We start from the raw sequence: 12,365 nt of genomic DNA on the forward strand, positions 1-12,365 counted from the left end.
GACTGCAGGACTGAAGAAATGCATACTCCACCCGTTTTGTTCCAGGGCCACGGAGCGACCGTTTAATTCTCCTATACCCCACAAAATCCCTCTCAAGTCATTGAACCCTTAAGGACCCCTAGGTGAGCTCTCCTTTGCTAGACCTCATCTGCAGAACTTAAGGACTTGAAACATCAGCCTCTCTCCTTATTCCCTGGACCAGTGCTCCACGTCCGCCGCTACCAGGTCTCACAAGACAGGCCGCCTCTCGGTCCGGAACAGAGGCTGAAGCAGTGGTCTCCATTGGCACGATTCCATCACCCGAGGAATTGGACAGAGCCTGGAGGTGCCGGATGCCTGAAGACGGACCATGCTGCTGGTCCTCAGTGAGGTCCTCTCGCTCGGGCTCCTCCGTGAGGATCTGCAGGAAGAGGACACCGCCGAAAAAGAAGAGCCACCTTTTGGTGGCATCCGTCTCCTTCCGAGGGCAACGTTTCCTCCCCAGCGGAGGGTACAGGATCCTGCTGGGCTTTCTGCCTCTCCGTGCTACGGGGCCGGGCATCCTCTCCGAAAAAGTCCCAACCGCTGAAGCCGCGGAGACAGGTGCACCTGCTGCATTGGGCATCCTTCGCCTGGAGGATTGGACCGCCTTGGAAAACCCTCGGGAACTGACGGGAAAGCGACGATCAGGGAGAAGCAACGGCTCTCGGAAGCCTCTGTCGAGGCAGAAAATGCCCAGGTGTGTGGAGGTAGGCTCTTGCGCTGGTTTTTAGCTTCCAAAAGGTCTGCTTATCCATGTGTGTTTTTTCCCCGGTGGAGTTCGGTCAGGGTGGAGCTGCTCTGACTCACAGGTGACTCTGCCCCAAATCGCTCACCTGTCCACACCCACAGGAGGGAACGGCTAGCCAGGCCGGGAAGATTCCCACCTCCAACGCGGAGCGAAATTGCTCAGCCTCCAGGTGAGAGCTCCAAAATGCTGCCAGATGTTGCCAAGGGCTAGCCCATCTTGGACTACAACTCCAATCATCCCCCTGCTGGCCGTGGGGATGAGGCTCTACTCCAAAATGGGTCTTGAGATATATATGAAATCTTTTCCAAGGATTTTCTGCTCTCCCCTGGGAAGTAAACCTACCGTTTGGCAGAGCGTGGAGAACCCTGCTTTTCAGAGGGCACCCATGGTAGCCACTCAGTACTGGGGTAGCACAAATCGCAGGCCAGGAGGATGGACCGTCCAACTTGCTCTAAGGCAGCCTTCTTCAACCTGGGGCACTCCAGATGTGTTGGACTACAACTCCCAGAATGCCCCAGCCAGCTGGCTGGGGCATTCTGGGAGATGCAGTCCAACACATCTGGAGCGCCACAGGTTGAGGAAGGCTGCTCTAAGGCCACTGCTAGGTCCCTCTGCAGCACCGCGAGAGACCGTCATTCGACAGCATGGAATTGACCTGAGTGACGGGAGAAGCTTCACCTGTTGGATTTCTGCCCGCCACGCTTCCCAAATGACTACGCTTCGGCACACCGCGAAAGAACAGCCCGATTGCCACATGTTATTAAAAATCATTTGCTCAATTAAATTCATTGATGCGTCAAGGTATTAAGTTAATTATTATTCATAATACTGAATTAAAAAAAAATTGCTTGACTTAACTGGCAGCCCCAAAGCCTCCCCGCAGGGGAGGTTGCCCCGCCATCTCTCTGCATGAGTCACTGGACTAGCCTGCCTTTTGTCCCATCAGCCTCTGCTCAGGATGGGTCGTTCCACGACGCCACGTGCGATTGAGCTATCCAGTCGCTCCTGAGGTAGAAGTGCAGCCCTTCGAGGAGGCTGTCTGTTGTACCTCTGCATGGGTCACTGCTCTGCATTTGCCTCCTTCCAATTCAGAGTCCCACCCAGTGGCTAATACAGAGGATGGGGGTCTTACCTCTGAGGGCAGCTAGTGTTTACTCCTGCACACTTGGAACGTCAGCTTTCGATTACTCTGCTGTTTTAAAAGTATTTTGGGTTGGATCCAGCATCCACCCAATTCGGGGGACTCCCCACTTCTCCCCAACCCCAGAACAGCTCACTCTATTCAGTAGGGCCGCCTGACTCTCTGTGTAGCTGCCATGGGAGGTAGTGGGCAGAGAAGCACACTTCCTTCCACGAAGTTGACCCAGCATAAATTCGAAGTTATTAATAGTAGTATTAGTGTTTTTATCTTCATGTTGATTGCTGCATTTTTAATTGTTTATCGCAGGGGCAACTTGGAAGCATTTGCTGAGCTGGCAATGAGCCTTTCCAATGAGCCGGCCAACGAACGATTCCATAAATCAGATATTCGGGCAAAAAGCCAAGCGTCACTGTCTCAAGCGCTCAGCCAGACAAAAAAGTTGGCAACCCGGCAGGCCCCATTCTTCGATCGTGCTCCGAGGTGCCGGTTCTGCCAATAGAAGTCCGTCCGAATGGGTACTCCTTTTTCCTGGGGGGTTTACTTTTGTGTGTTGATCTTGTTTTGAGTCGCGTGTGCTTTTCGGGTTGTCATCTGACCGAGGTTTTTGGGGTGGCGTGGCAAGTTTGGGAAGAAGGAGGGAAATAGCTATCTTTCGGGACCAAAGCCAAGGCGTGAGGGAGCAGGCAAACAGATGTGCCTGACCCAGATGTTGCTACTAACGGCCCCGGTGTGCTCCCTGCACTTTGCACGCCTTCGCAGGAGAGGAGACGGGAAAGAGTTTATTATCGCTGCGCGACCTGTTGAGGCCCAGGGCATTTTGCGGAGCGCCGCCCTCCCGTGTCAAGCCCCAGCTTAGATCTTGACAGTGAAATTTAATTTAACAGAACGCCTCGGAGCCATTTCGCTCCCCCCCACAAATTGCTCCTTCTCTCTTTCTCTCTTTCTCTTTCTTCCGATGCCAGCTCCTTTCTCATTATCATAGGGGGCAAAGCGGGTGATTCCCCGTGGGGCGATTGGTACCGTCAGGGCTTTATCTGCATCCCGCTAGCGCCCACTCACTTGGAGGAGCGGGGCGGATCCCCTTACCCCCGATTGCTTAGCAACGTCAACACAGGAGACAGACACGCTGGGCCCCGAATCCTTCTCAGCTTCGGCTCTGAATCGCTGGGAGAAGCGATGGGGAGTGGAAGTGGTCAATGGGTGATACTGCAGTTTGCAACCCAGCAGTGATCAGGTGACATCATGGGCCAATAAGGTCCCACCTAGGCCTATAAAGCTATTGATTATGACCTGGCTGTTTAGTGTGAGTAACAAGCTGAGACCGCTCTAACCCCAATGTCTTGCTTCCAAACCATTCACCCAAGGAGCTAGATCTCATGAGGGCTCCGACATCATTTTTGTGCTTCCAGACAGAGGGCTCCTTGTGCTCCCATTCAGAAGGCGTCGTGCAGCTATTTTGTCTTTCCCTCCTTAATGGATTTTCCGTGGTAGGGGAAGAGCAGTGGGGAAAAGGTAAGAGGGTGGAGTTATGAGTTAAAGGCTTTGGCCTTTCCTCCATGACGCATTTATCATGCACTCATTATTCCTGCTCACGGTTGTTTATGGGTTCTTTAGATGATGTCATGACCCTCCAGTTCCGCTTCTGTATCTAACCAGCACTTTGGGCAGGGTGTGTGTGTTAGAGCAGGGGAAATGCTGCATTTAATTGTGGAAGCGAAAGCAAGGGCAATTTCCTCTTGTGTATTTGCATTATACTGCTATACCACAGCGCCACCTAGAGGTTATGGAGCGGGAAAGCAGGAAAGGAAACATTCCTCGTGTGGTGCTCGGACTTCACTTCTGTGACGAAACCAAGAGCCGATTAACAGCCTGGTGTGGAAAAGCGCTTTGTCATCCCAAGCCGCTATAAAATTCCGTGAATGAGGCAGAACATGGTAAAAGCCTTGACCGGAAACACGCTGCGCCTCTCTTCGTCAGGGATGCATTGCAACGCCAACTAACGGCGTTGCAACGCCAACTAACGGCACGTCCGAGCGCAAAAAATAAGGCAGCTCTTTTGCAAAACAAACCAGTGAATCAGCTGCTCTTGTTTCGCTTCCCTCTCATGATTCATTTGCCTGATAATTGTAGCAGTTAATTTCAAAAAAGGGATAGCCTCCTGCAGGGTAAATCTCTTGTGCCTGACCAGACAAATACTTTGTGGTTAAAACAACAACAACACCCAACCCAACCCAAAAAAACCACCCCCAAATACTTCTGATTATAGTTTTCTATTTTTAGGGAGAGTTTATTAATATGCCCCTGCCGGCTTTGCAGAAAACGCCGCACGACATGAAAACAGAAAAGGAAGAAAATAAGGCATGAGTCAACGCACCTGCTTTATCAGTCCGCCTGCCTGGGCCCCAGGTGTTTCCATAAGGAGGTGCATGCAAAAGAAGGCTATTTTTGAATTGCGTGGCCGCAGGGAGAAATCTGAGGCAGCTTTCAAATGAAAGAACGGGGAATCGCCCCACTATTCTAGGGGTGCAGGGACAGAGGAAGCCGAAGTTCTCAATGGGGGGGGTGTCTTGAAAGCAGCTTGGAGAGGGAACTCGGCAAGGAATGGGTCAGTAGGGCAGTGGGTTTGAGTGGTTAGAGCAGGGCTGTTAAACATCAGGCCCGTGGGCCACACCCAGCCTCTGTGAGGTCCTCTGAGGCTCCGCAAATGGCCGTACCTCAACGCCCCTTTCCTCCTGATCCCTCCCCCTTTCACCCAACCACAAATCGTTGGGCCGTTTTTCCAGTTTTTGTGGAGCTCCCCAGTCCCATTCTAAAAGGTGAACGCTTCACCTGAGGCTGGGTTATTATTGGCGGTAAGGGCTTTAAGTGAAAATCAGCTGGGATTTCTGGCTCCGCCCCTCTGCCTTTGGCTCCTCCCACCAATGGACTGCAGCCCCCCGAGAGCTTCACTGCAGTGCAGTTTGGCCCTCAGGGTGAAAGAGGTTCAACACCCCTAGTGTGACTTTTAGTATTGGTGCAAAACCTTACGCCAAAACTCTCCCTTTCGCTGCTATGTTTCGGAATACCTCCTTAGCAACTGGCCTAAATTGCTTTTCCTCCACCTTCTTTTATCAAGGCTTTTGTAAAAAAAAACCAATAATGCCCTTCACATGGGACCTCTCTTTTTTCTTCAGCATTTTTATTATTATTTAAAAAACGCAACAACGGGTGCAGGGATCAATCCAGACTAAATTTGTTTGAACTCACTTCCCTGCCCTATAAGAATAAAACTCCGTCATCAGGAGGCAGGAGAAGTAGAAGGGAGACCTTGTAGCAGTTCCGTATGGATGAAGGACTTCTTCCCACAGCGCAGAGTTAAACTATGGAACTCACTACCACAAGATGTGGTGATGGCCACCCATTGGGATGGCTTTAAAAGGGGGTTGGATAAAGTCCTGGAGGAGGAGAAGAAGGCCAGCCATGGCTACTAGCCCTGATGGCTCTGTGCTTCCTCCAGTATCACAGGCATTAAGCCTATGCACCAGTTGTTGGGGAACATGGGCGGGAGGGTGCTGTTGCTCTCATGTCCTGCTTTGGGTATCTCGTGGGCAGCTGGTGGGCCACTGTGTGACCAGAAGGCTGGAGCAGATGGACCCTTGGTCTGATCCAGCCGGGCTCTTCTGATGTTCTCATATCGTTAAGTAGTAACTTAGAGGAGTTAATCACTTCTGTGAATAATCCATACCATTTGGATGTTGTCTGCTATGGATTAGTCACACTTCCTAGGTGTAAGTTCTGGCGATATATATTTTTAAACTACGTCACCCTCATCCTTGCTCACTCCGGGAAAACAAGCGCGTCCCCCACAACGCAAATGAGAGGGAAGCAAACCTTGGGTCTGGGATTTGTATCTCTGCCCTTACAATAGATTCACTTTGGACACCACCTGTTTACAGCCGCTGATGGCGAACTCTTGCCCACCTTGGGTGTAATAGTTGAGTTGGCCGGCTAAGCGCTCGATGTGGCTCGGGTCGGGATAGATGCCTTCGCTCATCATCTCCTCATAGAAGCAGCTCTGGACGTGGTTCTTCTCCAACAGCGTGAACGGAACGATCTCCACCGTCGTCCAAAGGGGGTGGAGGTGGCCGAGAACGGGCCGGAGAGCCGTCCTCAGCTCCTCCATCTTTCCCTGGGGCTGCAGGAGGTTCTGCAGAACGACGTCCATGATCTCGTCGCCGCCCAGGTTGCTGATGAGGATGTAGACGGCGTTGAGGAACTCGTTGGTTTGGTTCTTCTGGAAGAACCCTCCGAGGGTCTCCAGCAAAGCCGGGGACATGGACTCCACCTCATCCAGAATAAAGACGGGGATCTTCTCTTCGATCTCGGCTTGGGTTACCATATCGCTGATTGTCTTGGACAGTTCTGACTGGCAGTCGTATACGGAAGCGGGGTCCGGGCACCGGTGCATCGTGAAGTAGTGGAGCACGGAATGGTGGTCCATGACCGATCGGAAGTGTTTGGCTAACAGCCAACCGACGTGGCTTTTCCCCACCCCGCTTGGGCCGTTGAAGGACATCACCAACGGCTTGTTGTGGATGTGGGTGGCCAGGTAATCTTTGAGCAGCCCTATGATGTTCTCCACCGCTAGCGCCTGCCCAAAAACTTCGCGGCGCATGGTTTTCTCCAACCCATCCAGGTCGTATTTCAGGAGGTTATCGTCCAAGTTCTCGATGGCGTTGAGGATCTGGAAGCAAACGATGCCGACCAGCAAGAGGAGGCATCTCTTGGCTTTGCTCTTGTGCTCTACGGGGAGGTATTTCCTCGAACTGTCCGGGTACAGCACCCTCGGGTTCTTGCACCTCTTCTTCCGTTTGCTGCCTCTCTGCGGGGTCGGCTGCGCAGAGGTGTCGAAAGTGAAATACTTCGAACTCTCAAAGCTCGCTTGGCCCAAGAGGGAGGTGGACGCAGCGCCCACCTTGGCTCGGCCCAAGGAGATCTGCCGTTGGAGGAGCTTCGCTTGGGGGTCCCCCGGCAAGAGGCCTTTCTTAAGGATGTGGGCCGTCCTCCGGAGGCGAATGACGGCCCGAACCGGGGAGGAGAGCAGAGAGAGTTTGTGGGAGCTTTTCACTGGGGTCTTCCGGCCATCCATCCCGACCTCTTCCGGTACACCTCGCAGACCTGTCTTCTCTGGGAGAATAAAAGGAAGCATCAGGACAGCAGGAAGAAGGGTTGCAAACTGTACGGGTTGCAAAGCGATGTGCTGGTTAGGGAAGCCTGCCCCCTAGTGCCTGGAGGTGTTACTGCAGGGTTTGACCACATGGACGCATTTTAATTGATTAATGTGTTTTAAAAGCAAAATCACCCTGTGGGGGTAACACCCCAGGGTCCCCTTAGTTTTCCTGCCAGGTTTGCGCCATCTAGTTTTCACAGTATTGGCGCTGACAGATGGACAGACAGACACATTCTCTTTTATTATTCTAATTTAAAGGCGGGGGTTAGACACTTTCGTGGGGTACGTATCTATCAACAGCTACTAGCCATGGCAGTAGATGGAACCTCCAGACTTAGTGGGAGTCTATCTCCAAAAGCCAGTTCCTGGGAGGGCTTCCCAGAATCTGAGTGCCTCCTCCCAGGGTGGTTTGGAGGACAGCGACAAAGAAGGAGGGAGGGCCTTTGCCGTGGTTGCTCCTCGAATCGCATCCCAGGCATGGCCCATCAGACACCAACACAATCTTTCCCAGCACCAGGTTAAGACCTTCTTCTGTTCCTAGGAATTTGCTGGCCTACAATGGATGCTTTAATGGATCCATTAAATGGTTTATTAATATCCCATGTCCTTTTAGGGATGGTGGTATTTTAATTGATAACTACTTTTAGCTCGCTTAAATTTTCCGTGTTTTCATTTTCTTCTAAGCCGCCTTGAGGCTTAAACATGATTGAGAAACGTTATCAATAAGAGAATGATAATAAGAGTCAGAATGATAAAAGTCAAACAAAAAAAAGGTGTATAAGAAATCTTATTAATAAGCATAATAATAGCAACAACAACAATAATAGCAATAATAGCAATAATAATAATAATAATAGCAAGAGGTAACTGGAGGAAGGATGAAACTAACCTTCCCCAAACTAGAATCATTCCGATGTTTTGACTACAATTCCAATTAGGCCCAGCTGTAATGGCCAGCAGACAGGAATGATGGGAACTGTAGTCCAAAACAAGCTGGATCAGGCCATTATTGCTGCCACTGCAATATTAAAGCGGAAACCCGCACAGAAGTCCACCGCTTGAGTTGAGATAACTGTTTCAACTGGATCATGCAATCGGTCGATATCTTTAAAATCCAGAAGACGCATCTTCTTCAACAGCGGTGCCACCTTGAGGCGGCGGCTTTGCAAGGCAGTTTCTCATGTCGGAATAAACCCCTGAGGGCAACTTTGCAGTTTTAAAAAACGCTGCCAAGTCAAAACATGCATCTATAAGAAAGGGATATCTATCTCAGCCATATACAGAAACATTAGCGGATTAGAGATTTGAAGCTAAGGATGTCCTAAGTGGGTTTTGGTGGGTTTTTTTAAAAAATTATTCACTGTAATTCAGTTATCGGTACTTCTAATGCAAGGTGTCGAATGTATATTAATTTTGTCTTAACTATTGTGTGTTAGATTCATTCTAATAAGGGTCAGGTAATGCTGCCCGAGGCTTGAATTCAGTTCTGCAGAAGTGGTCGTTAGCCACATCCCAGCGGGGCGCAAGGACAAATGCAAAACGGATCAGGGCCAAACTGGAAAAAAATAACACACCAAGAATACCAGCGTATTTATGCTTAAAACTCTTACTGCCGGTAACTTAGCCTAGGAGAGGCATTTCAGTCTTTTAGTGGGTAAAACATGTACAAAAGCTGGTAAGCACCTTATGATTGGTAGATGGAGAAAGGGGGCGGGGCAAAGGGAAGGGGCGGGGCCATCTGCGGCACACAGGAGGGCCAGATAACACCAGAGGCTTCAGGTTCAACACCCTTGCATTAGGCGTTACTCCAGAGGTGCAGTAGAATTTATTCGCCCTTAGAAGAGGTTCCCTGTCGCATCTCTGTGTGAACTGCTCTAAGCGGGGGGCGGGGGGGGGAGAAGATGGAGCTACTCAGGAGTTTGGACAACCCGGCTCTGCCACTCCCCCAAGCTCATGATGCCGGCGAATGGATTTGAATACGTTTGCTTAGGCTTTATGATTTTTAACTTGCTCGTTATCCACCCTAAGTCCTTGGGATAGAGGGCGGGCAGGAGCTTCTAAACCTCATCAATAACTCGGCGGGGAGGATTTTGTTTGTGCAAACACGGCCCACGGGGATCAGACCGCCGCTTAGGCCTTGAACAGAATGCGTCACTCGGATGATGAATTGGGTCTCAGCATGAGTTGCCGGGAATGTCCACCCAGCTACTTATTAATGCAGGAATTCCAGGGTGGGGGTGGGGGGCAGCAGCAAAACGGGCCGGGCCTCATTCCTGAACCGAAACTCTTTACGCTCCAGGAATCGAAACCAGCACGTCTAAGAGGGTGGCGGGAGAAAGATAGAGGGGTCAGCATGACTTTACACAAACGTGCATCTTGGGTGACCCTATGGAAAGGAGGACAGGGCTCCTGCATCTTTAACAGTTGCATTGAAAAGGGAATTTCAGCAGGTGTCCTTTGTATGCATGCATCACCTGGTGAAATTCCCTCTTCATCGCAACATTTAAGTCTGCGGGAGCCCTGCCCTCTTTTGTATCTGGTCAAGAGGGGAAGGCTCCTGCAGCTTTAGCTGTTGTGATGAAGAGGGTATTTCACCATGTGCTGCAGGCATACCAGTGACACCTGCTGAAATTCCCTTTTCTACGCAACTGTTAAAGATGCAGGAGCCCGGTCCTCCTTTCCATAGGGTCACCCTATGCGGATGCACCCTACACAGCGGAGGCTGGCAGCTCTGGTTACGGGACTCTAAAGGAGCCACCCAAGGGCTGGACCTATTTGGGGGAGCCCTGGTTGATTTTGACTATACCCTTCACTGGGAGAACGGCTTGCCCAGACCGAATTCGGTTCTGTTGGAATCGCCGCCATTCCCCACTTTGGAGATATTATTGTCTCTTTCTTACATGCCCCTCCGCCCCTCTCCAGTAGCTGGCAGGAAGACCTTTAAATTAAAATATGCTGGCGTTTTTGGCCATGCCCATTTTGGTCTTTGGCCACGCCCACTGCGGCCCCCGAGAGGGTCACGGAAATGGAATCTGGCCCTTAAAATGAAAATCCCCCCCTCCCTGATTTATGGATTACCAATGCCCTCTTCAACCAGTTTGTGAAGCCCAAAATATGTTCCATCTCAGGCCCCTTTGTGGCACGCGACAGGATCTCCACGCAGCCAGATCACAAAAGCATTTTTCCGGATGTGGAAAGCTCAGATCTTTGCGATCAACTTGCAATCGCATCACGTAATGATGCTTTCTTAAGCTTGCTTCGTCTCTGGTTTTCATTTCGGACAGAGGCGCAGGGCATGTTTAAAAGTTGGCAACCCTATGTAGAGTTACGAACTGTTTCTTCACGTAGAGCAGTTCTTCCCAACTTAGCACATCCCAGATATGTTGGACTACAGCTCCAATCATTTCCTGGCCAAGTTGGCTGAGGCAGATGGGAGATGTTGTCCCAACACAACTGGGGAGCCCCAGTTTGGGGAAAGTTACCTTACGTGGAGAAACGGTTCATGGAATGGCACTGATCAAGCCTGAACGAGTGAGGTGCTCCCATGTGCTTGCCAATCAATCAATCAATCAATCAATCAATCAATCAACAGTCAATGAGGTCTAGCAGCATGTGCTGCCAAAGAAACTGAAGGAATCAGATTCAACATGTGGATTTCGTTGGAATTCAGAGGCAGCAGAGTAGTTTATGTTTTCCATTTCTAAGCCATAAATTTGCACGTGGTGCCGTGTGCCTCATTCTTACCGCAGAAAACTTTTTCAGAATTTCATCCTTCGTTATCAGTTAGCCAAGCTGCGAAGGCCACGCATAACTTCCGAAGAAATACGGCCCTATAATTACAGTTGTCCGTTAAGCTGCGGTACCGGTTTTTGGCTCGTACATTAAAGTAAGGAAACGCCCCAAGCTCTGGGTGTCTGCTGGGAGACCAGCTTCATTGGTTGTTTCTCTACTTTTCATGTAGCCACAGCACAGGTGCCCTGCCGCGCAGGGGTGGATGGGGAGGAGTTTGGCAGCTTTAAGGTTGCCAACTTTCAAAACTAACCCTCGCTTCTCTGCATTTAGCCGCAGCTCAGTCTGCAGGCATTAGCAGGTGGCAAAATGTTCTTGAAAAAAAACTCCACCTGCTGATTTCATGCTGCTGTTAAAAGCGCCGGAGCAGGCCAGGTTGGACTTTTTCAGGTCAGTTGGCAACCCGCTCCCAAATGCATGTGAGGCTTGTCCGTCGCCCCTTTTCCCGGGAGTGGGGAACAAAAAGAAGGGGCCAACCAAAACGGAAGGCCTGCCTGACACAACCCCTAAGAGTTGCCAACATTTTCTCTGTTTCTTTTTTTTTGCAGGCAAGGCTCCTGTCCCTTTTTTAGCTGTCGCAGAAAATCGGAAGAGGAAGTTCCCCCCAGTTTTTATCTCTGTATCAGGGAAAGCTTCACTCTCTTAAAATAGCTGCATGCCAGGCGAGCTACTGCCACCACAGAAATCCTACCTGGAGGGAGCAGCAGAGTGCGTGGGCAGTAGCCCCTGCACAGAGTTGCCAACTTTTTCACCAGCCTCTGCTCCTGTGTGCTTTTGACAGCAAGTTCCACACCGTCAGTGGGATGCTAGTACATTCTCTCTCTCTCTCTCTTTCTCTTTCTCTCTGCCTTTCCGTGTTGCAAAGCCCAAGTCTTTCTCTTCCGCACCTCCACTGCCTGGTCAGCTGGCAACCTGACCCTCCGAGGGAAAGACCCCTCCCGCAAAACGCCTGGAATCTCCACCCGCCCAGCCTCACCGCAAACAGCCGGAGACCATCACCACGCGTCGGGTCTTGCGCGCTTCATCGGGAATTGAGGTACACGGCGGAATCTGTGCGCAGGGGAGGCCTCGCGGCACTTGTGCAAAAGCGCCGTGGTATGCCTCGGTGCGTGTGCGTGTGTGCGGGAGAGAGAGAGAATGTGAGAGAGCAATGGCAAAGCTCGGAGCGGGGCCTCTCTCTCCCTCCCTCCCTCCCTCCCTCCCTCCTTCCCTCCCGTGCTTCCTCCTCACACCCACAATGAGGCCTTATCTCCCTCGCGCACGGCAGCTGTGTTTGGCTGTGGGCTGGCGCACGGCCGCTTCATTTGTAAGACATGGACCAAAAAAAAAAAAACCCTCTGCCCGTGGCCCCTCATTGGCTGTGTCGGGGCTGAACAGGAAACCTGACTCCATGAGGCGGATCAGGCCACCCTTGCTAGGGCAGGCCTCTACACGAAGGAGGACAGGGTCACGGAGAG

The 12,365-nt window shown here is 51.1% G+C and overlaps 1 protein-coding gene across 1 annotated transcript; it reads right to left on the minus strand.

Moving 5' to 3' along the window:
• Positions 1-5,112: 5,112 nt before the first annotated feature.
• On the minus strand, positions 5,113-12,009 carry TOR4A (torsin family 4 member A). Its single transcript, XM_063144622.1, has 2 exons — positions 11,885-12,009; positions 5,113-7,076 (listed from the first exon to the last, which is right to left on the minus strand). The coding sequence occupies exon 2, from the start codon at positions 7,036-7,038 to the stop codon at positions 5,809-5,811; it is 1,230 nt and encodes a 409-aa protein (XP_063000692.1). The 5' UTR covers positions 7,039-7,076; positions 11,885-12,009; the 3' UTR covers positions 5,113-5,808.
• Between the last annotated feature and the right edge of the window lie 356 nt (positions 12,010-12,365).

This window comes from Elgaria multicarinata, chromosome 19, assembly GCF_023053635.1.
Source record: "Elgaria multicarinata webbii isolate HBS135686 ecotype San Diego chromosome 19, rElgMul1.1.pri, whole genome shotgun sequence".
Lineage (NCBI taxonomy): Eukaryota > Metazoa > Chordata > Lepidosauria > Squamata > Anguidae > Elgaria > Elgaria multicarinata.